Below are 18,672 nucleotides of genomic sequence, written 5' to 3'. Positions count from 1 at the left end.
CCCATTTTGATATATATTTTTGAAAGTATAATCCAAACAAAACAATCACTCCTCTGTGATTGCATATGAGGTCCCACACTAAAAGAAACTCTTTTGTCTGACAGCCAATTTATTTTGAATAGTCCACTATTTGATGGTTATAGATTGTGGGACAGGGGTTGGACCGTCTGCCAGTAAAAATCTCCAACTTTATCTCAGTTCCCTAGTTTTCAGAGACAAATGTACTTCTTAAATCTCCTGCATGTATTTGGTGACTTAAGGCACCTTTTGTGGTATCAAGACATACTGTGGAAAAAAACAACAGCACAAACACTTGACCTATGTTATTGAAATTTTTATTAAAAGAGAATAAAGCTTTAGGATACTGGAGATCATACTTAAGAAAATCAATCAAATCATCGTCTGCAGCAAAAGACTGACCTAAGAAAAAGATACAAACCACGTTAAGGTCACATTCCCTTGTCGCGTCCTAGTCCTCCCTCTTCCCTCCCTACTCCGCTGTTAATGGCCGCTCACTATTTACCACTCTCCTTACGCGTGTGGATCCATCCTGCACCTCCCAGCCCTCCTCCTGGTTTTTTTCCTTCCTTTTTTTTTTTATAATTTTGAAAAACAAAAATAATCGGTTGTCACAGTGCCGGCAGTAATTGTGTCTCTGAGGTCCCACACAAAATGGAAAAAAAAATAAAAAATAATTTGGATTATTTGAAAGCCAATTTGGTTTGAATATTTCCCTATTTCCAGTTTGACGTGGTTATGTGGACAGGGCCAGGGGTCAGGATCATCTCCCGGTAAAATGCTCCCATGCTCCTGATCCATGTATCCATCCTGAAGCCTAATCCTAATCCTGCTCTGATCCTGAATCCTGATCCGGCTCCGGAATGGGGGGACAATGAGCCCAGTCCAAACCTTCAGAATACCAGCAGAACCAAAGAGAAGGAGGCAAGTTAGAATCACACCTTCAGAAAATACCAAAATTAAAAAATGTCAATAAATGCATCTACGAGGGAGTTTACTTGGTGAAAAACAGGGAACACCCTATATAATCATTCCCAAACAACTAAAATTTACTTTGGAGACTAAAAGACGAAGACGAGCAAAAGCAAAAATAAAACAAAACAACAACAACAAACCACAAGTTTTGAGTCTCCAAATACAAAGTGGTATACAGAACTTGTTACAACTGAAAACATTCAACAACAGCACTCTATTGTCAAGTGCATGTTTAAAAAACTGAACAGCCTTATAATGCAGATTTCACAGTTGACAAGGCACAGCCATCATACCATTGGTGCCATATTTGACTCCTCCTCCTGTTTATCTTAATATGAACTGTTTCCTCTGTTCCCATCCTATCCTGTTCCTCTGAACTCTACAGAGAGACACACAAGAGGGTCAAAAGGACAGTAGTATATGCTTCAAAGAGGTTGATGCTTCAAAACAAAAAGCGTAGGAGGACAAGTAGAAGAAAAGTATGGGGAAGGGTGACAGATCAGAAAACTGATGGTGAGAAAGGGACAAGGAAGAATGGGTCCGTGGACAAAAAATGATATCTAAATAAGAAAACTGCAACAAAAAGTGTGTGTGTGTGTGGGGAGGGGGAGGGAGATACACAAGAAGACAGTGTAAACAGGTATCATGAGATGATCCATGATGAGTATACAGGATTTGTTGAGTGATGTGAAGACTTCCTCTCCGGCTCCAGAGTCACACCGTTGCGTTAGCTCTAGGTGCGGGAGCGAGAGCGGCGGGGAGAGTAACGGGGAGACCCTCTGCTGCGACGGGACCCGCTCTTGCTTTGGCTCGGGCTGGGGGTCCGGCTCCGGCTGCGACTCCGGCTCCGGCTACGAGAGCGAGAACGACCATAGCTCGGGCTGCGAGGACCGTCCACCTTCACATGAATGTAGGCAGTCTCTCCCTAAACACACACACACACACACACACACACACAAGCAAGCATCGATTAGCATGTGTAAGTTGTCTTTGTCATCTTTAAGACCTCTGCTTGACTTACAAAACATCTGTTTTGAGGTTCAATAGTTTAACAACCAGAAGTGGGCCAAGACATTCTGATAAATAAGCCACGCAGTGAAGCATATTCTTACCACGCTACCATCAGTTATCTTCACTACACGAGCGACAGGCATAGCATTATGATGAAAAACCTTGAATAACCATTCAAACCTAACGCTGGCATTTACTTACTGCCCGGTCATTTCCACCTTCTTCCTTTGAGAAAACCATTCCTTATTAAGTTAGCGGGAGGCTGCAGCCCCATACGTACCTCGTGAGAACGAAACTTGGTGTTGTCCAATTGACGGACAGCGTAGGACATGTCTTCTTTGCGTACAAACTCAACTACCCCGGTGCCATCGCGGTACACATCAGCATAACATACATCACCTGCCTCTCGCATATGATCCTTCAGGTCCTGCCAGCTTCCACTGGACGGAAGACCTGACAGGGAAAAGTGGTGTGAGACTCGTACTTTCATTTATACACTTTTGGTGAAGAGTGACATACAAAACATCACCCACCTGACACAAGAACCCTGTACTCCGAGCGTCGAGAGGGCGGGCCATGCCTTCCCCTCTGGGGTCCCATTGGTCCACCACCACCACCACCACCGCCCCCCCCGCCGCCGCCACCGCCGCGATCACCACCGCCTCCTCCTCCGCCTCCCCGTCCACTTCTAGGAAACTCAACGCGCAAGCGGTAGCCATCGTAGTCGTAACCATCACGCCCGTAGACGGCATCCTCAGAATCCCTGTGAAATCATCAAACTTCAATCAGCTACATTCACACAGAGCGTTACTAGTTAAGGGCCCAAGATACCAGTTCAGCCGATTTATTAATCGTAACATATTATCTTGCAAACTAAACTAAACTGATTAAACCAGTGGAGAAAATGAATCTTGCTGAATTTGTGTATTCTCTGAGAAAAGAGATATGTTCTTTTCTTCGTGTTAATACAAACCCATATGTGGCCTCATAGATTTATACAGGAAACTAGTATCACATATAAAGAGTTTAATGTGCTGTGAAAAAAAAGAAAAGAAAAAAATAATCTTTTTTTTTTTTTGTCAATTAGTTGCTTTAATTAATCGTCTTTGTGTAAGGAAAGAGATATCAGTCCTCTATCGTTTAGTCTTTGGCCTCAATATCAAGACATGTTACAACAAACAACAAAAGAAAGCACTTTCCACATTTGAAAAGCTGGAAGGGGAATTTTGAAAAATTAATAACAAATTGACTGTCGATCAGCTGACCAATTAATGATCGCAGAGGTGGGTGAGTTATCTAGAAGTGGGTATACTCATGTATTCAGAGGGCTTTTGCCTGATAGGTGGGTGTAATAGAAACCCCGTATACCCTCCACTACACCACTGACTGCAGCTTTAAATTGCAGCATTACATTAGTTTTACGGATTAACTGGTTGGCCAGGTTGTTGGTACTTTAGAGAAGCAAACGTTTGGTGGGAACGGGTTTCGGTGGAACCAATCCAGTTTACTTTTATGCAAATACGATATTCATTGGACACACCACGCGTTAGCGAAAACTAATGCAGTAAATTAAGGTTGACTAAATATTACAAACGCATCTCTGTATAATACAATAGTCAATAGCGCTACAAAATACTCCCTCCAAAATGACCACGTAAATCAATCAACGTATGAAACAGTTTTAACATTTTAACCTTCAAGAATATGTTATTTGTTGCAGGTTATACCTAATAAACTCGCAGCTGGGTGTGTGCATGTGCCTATTGATGGTTGTTTTTTAGATATTGGCTTTGGAAACACGTGCAGACCGACGGTAACAACGGAGCGTGGCGGGAGACCGCAGCTCACCTCGGGTCCTCGAACTGCACGAAGGCGAACGGCGGTCCTCCTCTTCGGTTCTTCAGATCGATATCGCGGATGGCTCCATATTTGTAGAACAAATCTTCCACGTCCTTTGAGCGGATATCAGGGGGAAGATTCCCCACGTAGATACGACAATCGTTGCTCCCCGCAGGTCCTCGGACTACACCTCCGCCAGACATGTTAGCACAGAACTAGCTAACAATAACAGCTAGCTAAGGAAGTTAGCAAAACTGGCCGAGCAGACGTTAGGATGGCGCGTAGATATATAACTGGATAGAATATATAGTCGGCGAATTACGTGATAGCTATGTAGCTAACGGTACAGCTGAAACCTTCGGGGTGGATTTCCCAAATATAAAAATTCACACGAGCTAAAACTTGTGCGCCGCGACCGTAGCCTTCCTCCAACAAAGCGCTCTTCTTCTGTGGTGCGACGGATTACAACCACCTTTAAATGTGCGCACACCGCCACCTACCGCACAGTAGTGGAAGTGTCCTCCATCCCGTTGAGTTTAAAACAAAAAGCTCTAGCCTTTGAAACAAAGGTTGATAAAAAAAACGATGTCACCTCAACGTTCATAAAGGAGCTTTTCTGAAGCTTTTGATCATATCAAAATACTCAAGTGTTCTTATTTTCTTGCTAACCACAGAGAAAAAAAATACGAGTTACAACTTAAGTTTTTATTTGTTAATAACTTAGAAAAGAAAGTGGAATTCAAATATAAAATTTGTACACATTTATAACAATTCAAGCGTTCCAGTATACAGTGTCACACAGCGTCGGCAGCCATTCATTAAAATCTTAAAGTAAACACAATTCCTTACATGAAACAATAAATTACCGTTTTGTAATTTCCACACCCCAATGCTGCAAACGAGTCTTTCTTCATGCACACTGCTGTACCTAAATGTCAAGGCCACTGACAAAACAGTTCATAACGTGTGTTTTGTCCAGACCACCTGTTCATCACATCTTCCCTTCATGCGTCCTCAGTCCTTTTTGGCTTGCTTCTCTCTGCGTTTCTGTCGAGCGTCAGACACTATTTTGAGCAGCGACAGAAGAATAGGCACACACATAGGCAGGAAGAGGGGTATGTAGATAGCAAACTTCTGGTCATCAGGGAAGTAGAGGAGATGCAGGAGTGAAGGGTCAAAGAAGGCCCTCTCTGATGCCAGGATGGCCTCTTTACTGTACTGCAGAGCAAAGCGGAGGTTCCCGGCCTCCAACTCAGCCACAGCCAGCTGGAGAGACGTGACGGCACTGGACACCTGAGGAAATATGAAACAGAATAGTATAACAGGCAACTTCTTTTTGAGTTGAAAAAAGCACTGTAATTTGTTCATTCATTCAGCCTGACATTGTGTTCCTATAAGCAGCTTACTACTGATTAATGCAAGGGTGTGTGTGTGCTTCTTACCTGTTCAGCAATGTTATCATTGATAACAATGTTGCCTATTTGGTCCAACAGCTGTGCCAGTGACGTGATGGTCGTGGTTGCTGTTGCAACATTCTCCACAGTCCGACTCCACATGAGACGGTCCAGCTCCCAATCGGCCAGGCCTGTGCTGCCGCACGGTGCCACCAGGAAGCCAGAGGGAGCGGTGGATGTCTGCACACCCAGCAACAGTCTGACAGGACACGGTGCAGCAGAGTTACCTCGCGTTTACATGAAAAGCTATACGCCCGTCGTACAGTAGGTGTCCACTTACCGAAGCTGTGCGAGAAAGACTCCCATGACTTTGGCCATGTCGATGTTGAGATCAACAGGGAACACAGCCTCTGGTCCATAGAAACTATTAACATTATAGATCTATAACAACATGGATAAGACATTATTTGGTTGATCTGGACCCAAAACAGCAAATGAAGAGTGCAAAATCACTTTATACCTAACAAATTATTAGTAATATATGACATATTCACTGAAAATGAATTCATAGTAGTCAGACCACTGTCACCCAGTGTTGCCTTAAGATTATTTTACCATAATTCCACCCCAACGTGGAGAGTGAAACGCATTAGAGGGCACTTCTTGTTTCTTGCGGTCATGAATGTGAAGGGGTGAATGGTGGGCATCCGGGACGTACAGAAGAAAATTCAACACCGGGTTGGAAGATGCAGCATTTGAGCCTTAAAATCAAATGCAAAAAAAAAGACAATTATATATAAATACATCAGGACAACCGACACAACATTCAGTGTGTGTTTTCTTTTACCCAGTCTAGCCTCCACAGGGTTGATCACATGGGCAAGGCTGTCAGAGTTGAGCGTGTAGGCCCCGAGGTTGCTGTCAAAGCGCGGGTTGACACCGAGCATGGCGTAGTATAAGGTCTGTGAGGAGAATATGTTCATTAACATACAATGGCCGAGCATCCTGTAACCGTGCACATTCACACATTACCTGAGAGTCGATGCTAAAGTTGGCCACAGAGGCCAGTTTTGTGAGCAAAGGTTGGATGTAGGTCTGCACAGCACCCTCTATGTCCCAGTGCAGCCGGTGTGACTTTGGGTCTGGGTTCAGCAGACTGAATGTTATCTCATAACCTAAAGAGAAGATAGAAACAAACAGGAAAACACTGGTTACATAGTTAAAGCACACACTGACTGGATAAGGAAACCAAATCGGTCCACTCTGTGCTGAAACAAAGACCAACCTGGGCTGGATTTAAAGGCTCTCATGCTGTCAGCGATGCTCTCTTTGTTGCCAGGGCTGAGGCGGACTCTGTCGCTGAGGGCCGCGGTGATGTCGGTGTGGCTGAACGACATCACCTGCAGCACCTGCTTGGTCCGCGGCTCCAGGTGAGCCAGTAACTGATCCAGTGTCTTGCCCACTCTCATCTGGGCACCGATACGCAGCAGGGCTGTCCGCCGCTGACCGACATACACGTCCACATCCTAAGAGGCATGAAGGTATATTACCGGTATCTACTACTACAGAGTCTCAGCTGTGCAGAAAGTACTATATTGTACTGTATCTCTAAGAAGTAATGATACACTAAATTCCACAGAGATACATGAGCTGAGAAAAGTTAAAATCACCATTCATCATAACATAAAACTATGCACAGACAGAATATGAAAGGATCAACAGTACTCTTTAAAACTAAATACAAGGGGGAACAAAAAGAGAGATTTAACCTCAGGCAGCAGTGAAGATGACTCTGGGATCACGTACACAACCAAAGACCCACACGGACTCTCACTGAGCGTGTGCAAAGATAGATCGGCCTCTGTAAACAGAAGAACGAGAGAGGAGGAGAGAAATTATGATCCGCGGTTTCACACGATTTGACGGGTAGACAACACCTCACCTGCAGCAGTGGGCTGGTTCAGGGCGTCCTCCTCCATGATCGTAGCTGTGCGGTACTTTGTCTCATACCTGTACCTCAAAGCGGTGTCCTCTGGAAACAAAAAAAATAGAGGCATTTATTACCTTGCAGTGTAACCACAAGACAAAACAAAGACTGCGTTAATGAATAAATCACCATAGACTGTGTGTTCCTCATCCTGTGTCTGTGTCAGTGGGAACTTCTTCTGCTGTTCTGGTGTCACCGTCCCACGCGCAAACACAACCTCCACATCAGCACTCAACTGTAGCTACAAAGATAAATAAACATGTATTACACATGAGAGGATAAAATGGATAACAAGACGGCAACATGTAATTAATAGCAGGAAGCATGAACGAACCTGCAGATTAGACAACTCATTTATCTGAGTGACAGGCAGCCAGGCGCGGTACGTCTCAGTGGTTCTCCACCACAGAGGGACGCCCACGATGATGACCACGGCTGCTATGGACAGAGCAGCCAGGTGGCCTCGCCTACGCTCTGAGAGACAGACAGACAGTGAGACAGATGAGCCTCGAGGCATTACTGGACATACAGACGTTACAACCGTCAGAGAGTTTGCCATTTACACTAGTTTGCTCTTCCTGTATTATCTCTGGTTGATTAGCAAATCAATGCACAGGACTGTTTTATGGCAATAATGGATTTTTAAAATGTATATCAATGTGACGAATACCTTGATTTGTCACTAGACTAACCAATAACAGATGTTTCTGTCTCATTATTTTATACATTAACAGCTTTCCAAAAAAGTTCCTGTATCATGATTATATTGGTATCTCAAAGTACATGGCAGGCAGAGGATTGGCCATTGATTGAATAATATGTTTACATATCTGATTAGTCCATTAATGACGAGTACTACGTATTAAGATGCAAAGATTGTAAGCTATAGTCAACATCAATTGGTCAACACACACAGCGACGTTGAATGGCTGCATGACCTGGTTTGGTTTTAAAACTAGAAAAATACAAAATACTGAGAAATTAGGCGTTTTACTCCATTTGACGAGAATTCAGGAACTACAATGTTGTTGTAATTGTGAAATAAAACATACATAATGATGAATACTAGAACTAGAATAGTGATAGCTTCATTGCTAGCTAACTGCTGCTAGCTAACTGTTAGCTTCAGAGGGTCTGACCGTTCAGAAAGCGGCCTCGTGCTTGGGTCTGTTGTAACGGTTTGCACGTGTGAAACGCGCTCTAAAAAACAGCTGTAAACGGGTATGAATGCTGCCTTTACGAAGGAGGGAAATCATGAAAACATGATTCAGTTGTGAAGCTACTCACCCACTTCCGTGGTAGCCATTTCTGTCAGTGAGCCGAATGGGTGCGTTTGTTATCCGGAAGAATACAGTCAAATATCACGTGATCGAAATTAAGAACTAAACGGGGCGGTTCATGTGGTACCACAGATACCTTCTTATATATACATTGTGTGTGTGGTACAACAACAGCAAGTCGTGATCCAGATACATAGCCTTCTTATAAACAGTATAGCCGCAATTTAATTTAACTTAGTTAATATTGTATTTAACAAATCTTTGTTCGTCCTACACAAAGAGATGGCGAGAGGGCAGTAACCGTCAGCCCACCCGGTGAACATTTCAAACGCACAAACACAATGTGAGAAATTGGCAACCAGCGCCCCACGCGGTGGCTTAAATAAACACTTAGATTTGTTCATAAATACACATTTGACCAGAAAAAGAAATCTTATGTCACTTACTTGTTTAGTGTCAAGACTACATACATTTTGAGGCTTACTAATGATGATGATCAAGCTGATCTCAGGATAGTCCTGGTGACCTTTTCTGGTATAACCTTTAGGCCACAAATGCAAGATTTAGCTGTATTGTGTTAAGGATGAAGTGTTCCTTAATGGGTTGAGGAAATTAGCTTACTTCTTAAACAAAAATATATTTAAAACCCTCTTTGATCAGCCGGAAAATGCATCACTTTTTGTCACTTTTCTGAGCTCAGGAAAAGTTTACTTTCTAGAGAAGCAAGGTTTGCAAAGCACAGCTACGCTACAAACATGTTCATATAGAATATGATGTATTACTGTAGACTACCCAAAAGTATACAGAGTAGTTGAAATCTGCACAACCATGAACTTCTACAGCAGTAAAATGCATCGTACACTAATGCACCAGTAAAACATCATATACAATAGTAAAAGTGGGTTATTGCTTAATACTTCTCCCACCACTGTAATTAACTAACTGGAAGTAAATAGGCTGGGTGAACATGACATATAAAGTAATACAAGAAGGCTATTGCATGACTTGTGACAAGTGTATCCAAAGATACAATTTTGGTATAGCCATCATAAGAATAGAGTCAATAATGCAACACAAAAAGATTTCGGGCTGGTTTTTTTAGTTCTTAGGTTTATTTTTCTCCACTATTTGACACACAAAGTGATTCAAGAACAATATTAACATCACACACATCACAGTATTCCAACACAGCAGTGACTGATTCCCCCCGCTGCTAACCCCAGGTATTGGTCCACATTATGTCAATAGATACCATCTCATCTCCTGTGGGGCGGGCTGGGGGGAATCAGGAGGGGGGTGGGTGACACACACACAAGCATCACATAATATCGACAGCTTCACACAACTGAATACATGTATTACTGCATGTAGTTTAAAGATAATGTTATACTGAGAATAGACACACAAGATGTTCTCTGATTAGAGGCGTGTGAACAGAAACATTAAGATGAATCTTGGTGAGGGTCTACAGACCTCTGCTGGAGCTACAAGCACTCCGCACTCTTGGACAGTCGCTCAAAAGATCAACTTAAATCTGAAAAGTCAACGTCTTCACACTGTTCGTCTTAGTCTCTTGTCCCTTAATGGATATGTCGATGCCACTAATAAATCAGTTGGTCTCACTGTCAGGCAGGATGTTAGTTTAGCGCTTTAAGGATGAGCCAATACTGCGTTTTTGACAGAAGCGAAACACCGACACACACAAACACATACACCTCCCTGTTTGGGAGTGGCTCAAGATTTATCATGTGCGGGAGAAAGTGAGACAGAATCCTGACTGATTATCATGATCTACTGTTAACGTTGTTTAGCTTCTGATTTCCTAATTTTGATTTGTTTGGTTGTATAGAAATAAAAACAAGCCTGTTCCCGTTAGTATGTTAGTTTCCCATTATGTTTTTAAATACACTTCTAATCATGTAATTTATATTAACTCTGACATCTCTAAAGTACAGTAGACAGCGCAGGCCTGTGATTGATGGAGGAGTGAGGGGGAACAGCAGAGCAGATATAGGATTATAACTAGACCACAGTGTAATGTGGCGGATGTTTAGTAGGCGTGATTCGCCACGTAGAGGGATTTTCCCGCGGCGGTACCGCTGTCAGAAGACTCATACTTGCCGAGCGCAGCCAGACCGTTTGCCTGAAGAAGAGACGAAAAAAAGGGTCTGTTAACAACATCGCACAGAGGGAGTTTCGGTAACATTCTCACGGTTCGCGGTTTTGTCGGACCTCTGCGCGTTTGATGAACTCCTCGGCAGCGGCCTTCTCGTTGTTCAGCTCTCCTCTCCATGCGTTCAGGGCGGAGGCCTGCAGGGCGCGGCCGTAGGAGAAAGTCAGCGCCCAGGGCTTGGCGAGTGGACAGTTGTTGATGGCGTTGAGGTTCATGCTGGCCTCTTCTTCAGACTGGCCACCTGACAAGAACGTCACTCCTGAGAATAAAACAGAAACAAGCAAATACAGACATTATTTATCTTCTCAAACCTGATTTCATACACTGAAGCCTTCAAATGCTATAAATGGAAATTATCTGGCCTTCTTAATATCAGCAGTTGGAACAAATAAGTTATCTTGATGTATAACAATGCATTCTCTTACAATACATCCGAATAATTCCTTATGTAATTTCCCAGAAAGTACTGTATTGTAATTTGGCACTAATTATATGTAAAATGGAGGCAGCACTCGACTGGTACGCATCCAATTAATTCATTCCAATTATACGCTAAGCTAACACACCCTGAAGTCATAGCACAGCAGGTCAGTTATACAAGCAAGCATACAATTCAATTAATACAGAACAATTCCCAGCAATAAATGAGTGATGAATAAATATTTACTTTAATTAAACTGTTTAAATGGACGTAATGCAGCTAAATTAAATACTGACTAAAATATAATAACAGTCTTAAATGTCTCTCTATTTCACTTCAAATCTGTATCAAATCACAGAATCATTTCCAGTAAAATAAATGCAAAAATTATTCAGAAATAATAAAAATAAAGAATTTACACAATACATTATTTATACTACAGCAGCAAGTGTATTTTTAGAATAATAAATGAGTAGATTTGAGGTCCGTCTCTGACCCGTGACAGCAGGAGGAACGGTGCGGCGCAGGGCGGTGACGGTAGCCATCGCGATTTCCTCGCTGCTGTACTTGGTGGGGCAAGCGTGTCCAGGTGTGACCATGTTGGGTTTCAGCAGAGTCCCTTCCAGATACACATGGTGGTCTGACAGGGCCTTGTACACTGCAGCTAGGACCTAGCAGCAGGAGAGAGACGCTTGTATGTCAAACAGAAACTTTACGGGACGTTTACACTGGTTTGTGTCATATAGTCTTCAGTAAATTCACCTTCTCACTGACGTACTGGCAACGCTTCAGGTCATGTTCTCCATCAGGAAGGATCTCAGGTTCCACAATAGGAACAATACCATTCTAGGAGACATTGCAAAGTGTACGTTTAAGGCAAACTCTCATATCAGATATGAAGAGTTTGTTATAATGTTCAAAAGTGTGTCCCACATTTAATAAAAATTAAATATCTTTAACATTACTAAACAAAACCCTCCCACCAACCTGCTGGCAGATGCTGGCATATCGTGCCAGAACATTAGCGTTCTCTAGGATGGCCAGCTCGGAGGGCGTGGTGTCGCTGATCTTTAGCACGCTGCGCCACTTGGCGAAGTCCGCGCCGTCCTTCTTGTACTGCGCACAGCGCTCAGACAGCCCGTCCAAACCTGCACTCCAACACACACACACACACACAGAACCGTCAGAAACACGGCATGGGGTTTTTGGTAAAGTGTGTGAGGCTTTGAGAGTGTGTGTGTTGCTTATGTCACACCTACCCTGAGTGGTGGTCTCTCCATCTGTTCCAGCGAGAGGCACAACACCTTTGTCCACCTGTACGGAGGGAAGCAGACATTGTTTAAAAATAATGTTGTACATGTGATATGTATCACAATTAAAATTCTCAAGGGAATCATTTTTTGCTTCTATAATATGACCGAGTACATCATGCAGAGTATCTGATACAAATACCCTTTCTCAACTAAACACAACTTTCCTGAACGTTTGTCCTCTTTCACACAGTTTTTCCTGATCTGCCAGTGTGTTTGTGTGTGTGTGTGTGTCTAAACACGCTGACGAGGAGTCTGTGTTTTCATATACACGTAGGAGTCTTTCTAGTTTTACCAGCCAAACAAATGATGACGTTTTTGACTGCTGAACTGAAATACTTGGCTGCAGTATAATATCAACGCCGTGGCTGTGGGGACATTCAGAGGCAAAGCAAACAGTCAATAAAAGAAGGCCGAGCTTCAAAGACTCAAGTAAAGAGGTCTACTCTGGAGGTTTCATGGAGTGTTGTATACCTTGATGCCAACAACCATGTCCCGGTCCCGGATGAGCTGGGAGAAGTTAGTGCCATCGTCTGTGTTCTGGTAGAGGGTTTCGTGGAAGAAGATGACGCCTCCGATGCAGTTGTCGATGCGCTGGTCGGCTGTGAAGAGCAGCTGGCGGTAGCGACGCCTGTTCTCCTCTGTGTTCTCAACCCCGATGGGGTTCAAACGTTTCCCCATGCTGCCTGTAAGCAACACACACACACACACACACACACACACACACACACAGGTATTCAGTCATGACTTGGACTGGATGAACAGTAGAAGATCAGGACTGGTGATTTTGTGACACTTGCATCTATCTATGCATCATATTGTTCCTCTTGCGTGATTAACTTCACAAGAAAGATCTTTAGTGTTGTTGTTATTTTGCAAACCACCCACACACACACACACACACACACGCGTGCATGCGTACCGGTGGATTCATCGGCTGCGAGGATGCCTTTTCCTGGAGCGACTATCCTCTCTGCGATGTCCTGAAGCTCCTTCTTCTGCTCAGGAGTCAGTGCGGGATACTGGTGAGTCATGGTGGCTGAAACAGAGAGAGAAGCCATGAAGAGGTCACATTGTTTCCACATGGAAGACTGCCCAGCGCCGGCCTCATTGTTTTGTCCCTCTATTGTCTACCTCGCTGCAGCTCTTTTTAATAAGGGCGGGAGGATGGGGGAAAGGGACAAAAGTCCTATAAGATGGCACTTCAAGTCACACAATCCCAGTAGCCAACATGTGTGTGAGTCGTGATTAAAAACCAATGAGTATGAGCAGAAGATGCGCTTCCTGATTCCTGAGAGTAAATAAGAGTTAGATATAAATAGAAAGAAACTGAAAAATATTCTCTTTGATATGTTGTCTGGCCATATTGGCAGCAGCAGCAGCGTTATCACGACGTGCCAACATGCACACAAGTGCTTCAAACCAGATTATTTTGTTCTGTTTTCCCATCTGCACTCTGCCGTAAATAAGCAGTTACGTAACCCCATCCCCCATTAGGAGCACAGAGGACAGAGAGGGAGTGATTGTGCAACGGGGCTGCTATATATTCTGCTGACAGTCCTCATTGTAGCAGCAGGACTGCATGCAGCACGGCTCGTTCCTCAGCAACGCTCTACCGTTTCTTGTTCTCCCCTTAATGTCATTATATCTGTCTTTGTGCGTTGCACGTATACCGACCCTTTTATGTCTTTGCTTTGATGAATGCATGTCTTGTAATCACCCCCCCCCCCCCCCCCCATCTAGTTTCCCTTTAAACCTCACGCTGTGCCCCACCGAGGCAGCCTACTGGACGCATACAAGATGAGCGTGCGTGGAGTTTGTAAATTCCCATTGTCGCCACATTCCTGAAACGCATCACTCCCACTAATGCCGGCTCTGCCAGGGAACAAGCTGTGACTTCCCTCTCTAGTCAGCCGCACCAAGCCCCGCCCAGCGAGCGACGTCACCGGTTATAGCTTTGTTCATCTCAAGGAATATTGGATCAGCTGTGGATGAATCCGTTTCATGGCTGGAAGCTACTCCTTGAGTGACGAACATCCTTTTAGGATAACTTGTATTTTAGTGTGAGGGCACTGGATCTTACAATATAAAGCACATCAATTGTATCATGTAACAGAATATAAACTACAAGGAGGGTTTGGTGTAGCTCAACAATAAACTGACCACTGGCAGTCAAACTGAGGCAGGTTGGTCTTGGTAGGCCACTGTCTGACATTCCCTAGATCCTTTGTGTTAATCCTCAGCTTAAAGCTATGAGATAACAACCTTTAAAGCACGCGCGCGCACACACACACACACACACACACACACACACATAGGCCTCTCAATGAAAACGGTGTGCAGCTACCGCAACACAACCGTCAGGCACGGCTCGCTGCTGATTGTGAAATCCTACGTGCAGGTGAAATTACAGAGGTCAGGCCCGCTAGGGGACAATACGTCCCCAGAGTGGAAAAGTTAGACCAGGAGTATAAAGTGCACGTAGACCTCTCCAGTGAATAATAGAGGCTATTTACACTTGAGAAAGGCCAACCTGAAGGCAAGGGCATAACGTGCGTTTGTGTGTGCACATCCCTGCTCCACTGCCGGCCAGACAAAAGTCATGCTCAGCAAATACCTTGCTGTCTTTTGTGAAGCACCTGCGTGCATCGACAATACATTTTCACCGACTTTAGGTCAAGTGTGGTCGGTTTCCGCTGAGGAAACATTGCAAAGCGATTCTACATTTTATGCAATGCTCAGTCAAACACCAAAGGAAAGTTACCAAATATGCTTTAAAACAAAAACAAGAAAGTCCTCTTTTCAATTGGAAATATGGAGCTGAATGACAAAAATGAAGGCTGGAAAAGTCTTTTATATTGCCTAAAGGCATGGAAAGAAGACCTTGAAGGACAATGCCATGCAGTGCATGTCACCTACCTCTGATATATGATCAGCCTGGAGCAGGTTTGGTGGCAAAACACTGGTTAACAAGATGTTTATATACTGTGAATAGTACGTTTCTACTTCTGAGCACATTCTGTCATCTAGAAACAACAGAAACAAACTGGATTCAGGCATTTTTAAATCTTGTACGCCCTGAAAATAAAGCTATCCTTCATCACAATTAGCCACTCCAAGCTGGCGAGAGCTTTGAAAGGCCTGGTGGGAATGCTGCATAGTGTTCCTCCATTTTGGTAACAAAATGGAGGAACACGTAAACGGTAAAGATATATTGATTTAATGCCAACATGTATTGGCGGATGCACTGCTGGATGAGTGACGGTGATGGGTCTCTCCCTCAGTGTTAACGTCACATGAAATTATTACATGAAATATAATATTACGTTTAGCGCACAGCCACCGCCACACATTCAGTGTTATATTATATTAAACCTTAATGTAATAACTGCGTGCATAACGAGATGAGGTGTAACACCTCTGCTAAACAATTTCCCGGGTGTGGAGTAACCTTGAAGTCATTCTTTATTCTGATAATGTTCTTTTACAAATAGTCATATAAGTAAATATTTAATATATTGATTAAATATGTGTCGTCTCGTATTGATGGATCCTCTGCTGTAGCTTACACACCCTGGAAATCAATGAGGTATATGATTCAAGTTTCAAAACTTTCAACAATTATTTCTGATGGACTATTAAGATAAGCGAAGCAATGGAATGTTTCCAGTTGCTCGAGGGCACTTCAGCCATTGGTCATTAAAAAGAAAATGCAGTTTTAATAGGACGACATTTGAGAAAAGGAGAGACAGCTAGAGATGAGTATTTAGTTGTCTTTACTGTCCCTCCATCGTGTACCTCTCCAGCCTGTTGCACCGTGGTCGGCCTCACCGACACCACTTCTGCACTGCGACACCAAGATGCAACAGCCAACTCCCCACTGTGGCGTCATGAAAAAAAAACCTCAAGACTGAGATCACTGCATGTTAGCTGCCAAACGCAGTGCACAGCAATCGCACTGCAGATCAGACTTACAGTTACAGATTACACGCAAAACTGACAGTTAAATTCACATTTATACCACTCGGATGCCTTTAACTTAAGGGGAACCCATTAAACCCCAGGATGGTTACGTCACACTACAACAGTCAGTCAATCCTTCTCTATAGAACTCATGCTGCATGCGGCCCACTTACCAATCAAGGGTGTAGTGAGACACCACAAATATACGTAAATGACAAACTCACTCCCGAATCTACATCTATAGCGATCGTGCTGCAACAGGTGATGTTTTGAAGCATTGCTGCAAGCATGAAAGTGCAATATATTTGAAGCTTGCGGACTATATTTGCCAAGTGTTTGGCTGCAGGAAGGGACGGGCACATGTAGCCTTTTAATATTATAAGCGTGTGTGGAGTATGGAGGAGATGGGGCTGTTTGAATAGAAAATAGGATATATTTATTATTATCACCATCTTGAGGTTTACCCACCATGTTTTTTTCTCTACACTGCAAGCTGCATGAGCTTTAGGGATGTGAAATGGCTCCTACAGGGCAGCTCTAAAAAGCCTTCTTGGAGCGCTGCGTGTTGTTACCATAAGGGGTGCTGGCCTTGAAACACGCTCCTGTGTTTCTATCCTCAGGCCTTGATCCAGCAGAGCCAGCCAGACGTCAAGGCTGCGTGCATTGCAGTACGCAGAGAGGGTGACACTGGTGAAAATGTGCGGATTACACGAGGTGACACCTTAATTAAACACCGGTGAAATTAATTAATTTTTAAATCTATAATTTGCATGACAAGTTGGACAATGGGATTAAAATAGAGGTTTTTATTTTCCTCCATATGATTACTAACATTAAATTATATTATAATAGATGTTATGTACACTATGTTCTTACGTTGTGCTGTCATTCATGCATGAACCTCCATTTTGTTTCTTTACTCTAGATCTCAAATGATTAGTCAATTAAACAATTAGTTGATTGACAGACAAATTATGAGCAACTATTAAGTTAAACGACAAATCATTTAAGCCCCGTTTTAAATAAGGGCTTAAATAATAATTATATGGGTATTTTAGCCTTTTTTGATTGTAAACTGAATATCTTTATAGTTTTATGGGCATTTTTTAAAGAAAATAATCCAAAAATTAAATGACAATGGAAATAATCATTAGATGCAGATTATTAATTACTATGCAGATTTTCCACAGCACAATGTATTCATGCTTTGGTCTATAAAATGTCCCTCATCTCAAGGCCAAGCCCAGTACTGAAACTGCTTATTTAGTCCTAAACCCAAATATATTCAGTTTATCACACAAGACTGACACACATATTCACGTGTGTGTGAACAGTGACCATTCACGCAATATAAATATAGATGTTTGAGTGTTATTATCATTATTATAAGAGGAAGTCTGGTTGTGCCGAAGCGTTGACGTGTGAAGCCACAAACCGAGACCGAGCCCCGCCTCCCATCACACCATGGAGGTCTACGTGCTCAGGGACAGATACACACCGACAGGCACAACGGACACTGCTGCCATCCGGATAAATAACCACAATATACAGTCATTAAACACGTGAAACATCTGGAGTGTTGATTTAAACAGAGGGCGGACGCAACAGGCCCAGTCTTCATCCCTGAAGGTCATCATTGTTGTGCTCTTCCTGTTGCATATTTCGACGGTGGAGTGAAATACGCAACTTTAAATAAAACTACCAATAAGAGCGGAGACTGATATAGTTTACAGTCCAATGTGAGGATGCACGAGCCACAGGTGACGATCCTAACAGTTGCAATAAATGTAGATAAAGTTAGCTTTATGTTGTGACGTTAGAGCAGCATCACCCCCATCATCGTTATTATCTATATATATCTATATGAATAACACATGAAGAGTGTCTGAGGCTCTTTGTATTTGGTCCTTACCTGCTGATGGGTGTCTGGGCGAAGAGAGAGCAGGTGAGCTGGTTGCGGAGGATGCAGAGCGGTCTCCTGTTTCACTGCTGCAGCGCAACGTGACCCTTTACGAAAGCCTTAAACCGGGGGGCGGAGCCTGTCATCGCTGCGTCACGTGACGGTCCAAAAGCTGAATAGGCGAACGCGCATGCGTCGGGTAAGCGTCACCATAGCTCAGTGCAATGGATGCAGCATGATTCTGCATCTTTGAAGGAAACAGGAAAAAGATGTGAAACGTTTTTCAATCTACAGTTTGAAGATAAATGAAACAAAAGCGTGTTGATGATCCTACAGTGCCAGGCCTCAAATTAAACAGAATAAAAACTACAGGTGTCCAACCAACAGGTTTGACCTTTGTC

General features: G+C 43.3%; 3 protein-coding genes across 4 annotated transcripts; all 3 read right to left on the bottom strand.

The window, feature by feature from the left end:
- Positions 1-318: 318 nt before the first annotated feature.
- On the bottom strand, positions 319-4,290 carry srsf1b (serine and arginine rich splicing factor 1b). 2 transcript variants are annotated; one of them, XR_012956277.1, is made up of 5 exons: positions 3,853-4,290; positions 2,538-2,767; positions 2,285-2,457; positions 1,287-1,918; positions 319-909 (listed from the first exon to the last, which is right to left on the bottom strand). XR_012956277.1 is itself a non-coding variant. In XM_076101631.1 (4 exons), exons 1-4 carry the CDS (start codon positions 4,044-4,046, stop codon positions 1,727-1,729), a joined length of 789 nt encoding a protein of 262 aa, XP_075957746.1. In that variant the 5' UTR covers positions 4,047-4,290; the 3' UTR covers positions 319-1,726. The 2 variants fall into 2 exon arrangements, 1 of the variants encoding a protein (XP_075957746.1); XM_076101631.1 differs by having other exon boundaries at positions 319-1,918.
- Positions 4,291-4,533: 243 nt separating this feature from the next.
- pigs (phosphatidylinositol glycan anchor biosynthesis, class S) lies at positions 4,534-8,545 on the bottom strand. The gene is made up of 12 exons (XM_076102250.1): positions 8,512-8,545; positions 7,559-7,698; positions 7,354-7,465; positions 7,180-7,269; positions 7,007-7,098; positions 6,523-6,763; positions 6,270-6,412; positions 6,085-6,199; positions 5,853-5,998; positions 5,578-5,678; positions 5,286-5,496; positions 4,534-5,136 (listed from the first exon to the last, which is right to left on the bottom strand). Exons 1-12 carry the CDS (start codon positions 8,528-8,530, stop codon positions 4,858-4,860), a joined length of 1,689 nt encoding a protein of 562 aa, XP_075958365.1. The 5' UTR covers positions 8,531-8,545; the 3' UTR covers positions 4,534-4,857.
- Positions 8,546-9,594: 1,049 nt separating this feature from the next.
- aldocb (aldolase C, fructose-bisphosphate, b) lies at positions 9,595-18,420 on the bottom strand. The gene is made up of 9 exons (XM_076101221.1): positions 18,284-18,420; positions 13,331-13,447; positions 12,883-13,094; positions 12,358-12,412; positions 12,086-12,246; positions 11,861-11,944; positions 11,595-11,769; positions 10,737-10,936; positions 9,595-10,647 (listed from the first exon to the last, which is right to left on the bottom strand). Exons 2-9 carry the CDS (start codon positions 13,440-13,442, stop codon positions 10,555-10,557), a joined length of 1,092 nt encoding a protein of 363 aa, XP_075957336.1. The 5' UTR covers positions 13,443-13,447; positions 18,284-18,420; the 3' UTR covers positions 9,595-10,554.
- Positions 18,421-18,672: the final 252 nt, after the last annotated feature.

The sequence above is a fragment of the Anarhichas minor genome, unplaced genomic scaffold (genome assembly GCF_050575085.1).
Source record: "Anarhichas minor isolate MPS153535 unplaced genomic scaffold, ASM5057508v1 ptg000027l, whole genome shotgun sequence".
In the NCBI taxonomy this organism is placed as follows: domain Eukaryota; kingdom Metazoa; phylum Chordata; class Actinopteri; order Perciformes; family Anarhichadidae; genus Anarhichas; species Anarhichas minor.
Note: the sequence above shows the minus strand (reverse complement) of the source record. Positions and strands in the feature narration are given on the sequence as shown.

Excerpts from the sequence above, each read along its gene's own strand:
- srsf1b (XM_076101631.1), bottom strand. The coding sequence starts at position 4,046 with ATGTCTGGCGGAGGTGTAGTCCGAGGACCTGCGGGGAGCAACGATTGT. Across the intron at positions 2,768-3,852 it reads GTGCAGTTCGAGGACCCGAG|GGATTCTGAGGATGCCGTCT; the intron begins GTGAGCTGCGGT and ends ATGATTTCACAG. Across the intron at positions 2,458-2,537 it reads GTACAGGGTTCTTGTGTCAG|GTCTTCCGTCCAGTGGAAGC; the intron begins GTGGGTGATGTT and ends TTTCCCTGTCAG.
- pigs (XM_076102250.1), bottom strand. Across the intron at positions 6,200-6,269 it reads ACTTTAGCATCGACTCTCAG|ACCTTATACTACGCCATGCT; the intron begins GTAATGTGTGAA and ends TTCTCCTCACAG. Across the intron at positions 5,999-6,084 it reads CCCTGTGGAGGCTAGACTGG|GCTCAAATGCTGCATCTTCC; the intron begins GTAAAAGAAAAC and ends TTTGATTTTAAG.
- aldocb (XM_076101221.1), bottom strand. The coding sequence starts at position 13,442 with ATGACTCACCAGTATCCCGCACTGACTCCTGAGCAGAAGAAGGAGCTT. Across the intron at positions 10,937-11,594 it reads CGTTCCTCCTGCTGTCACGG|GAGTGACGTTCTTGTCAGGT; the intron begins GTCAGAGACGGA and ends TTTTATTCTCAG. Across the intron at positions 10,648-10,736 it reads AGTTCATCAAACGCGCAGAG|GCAAACGGTCTGGCTGCGCT; the intron begins GTCCGACAAAAC and ends TCTCTTCTTCAG.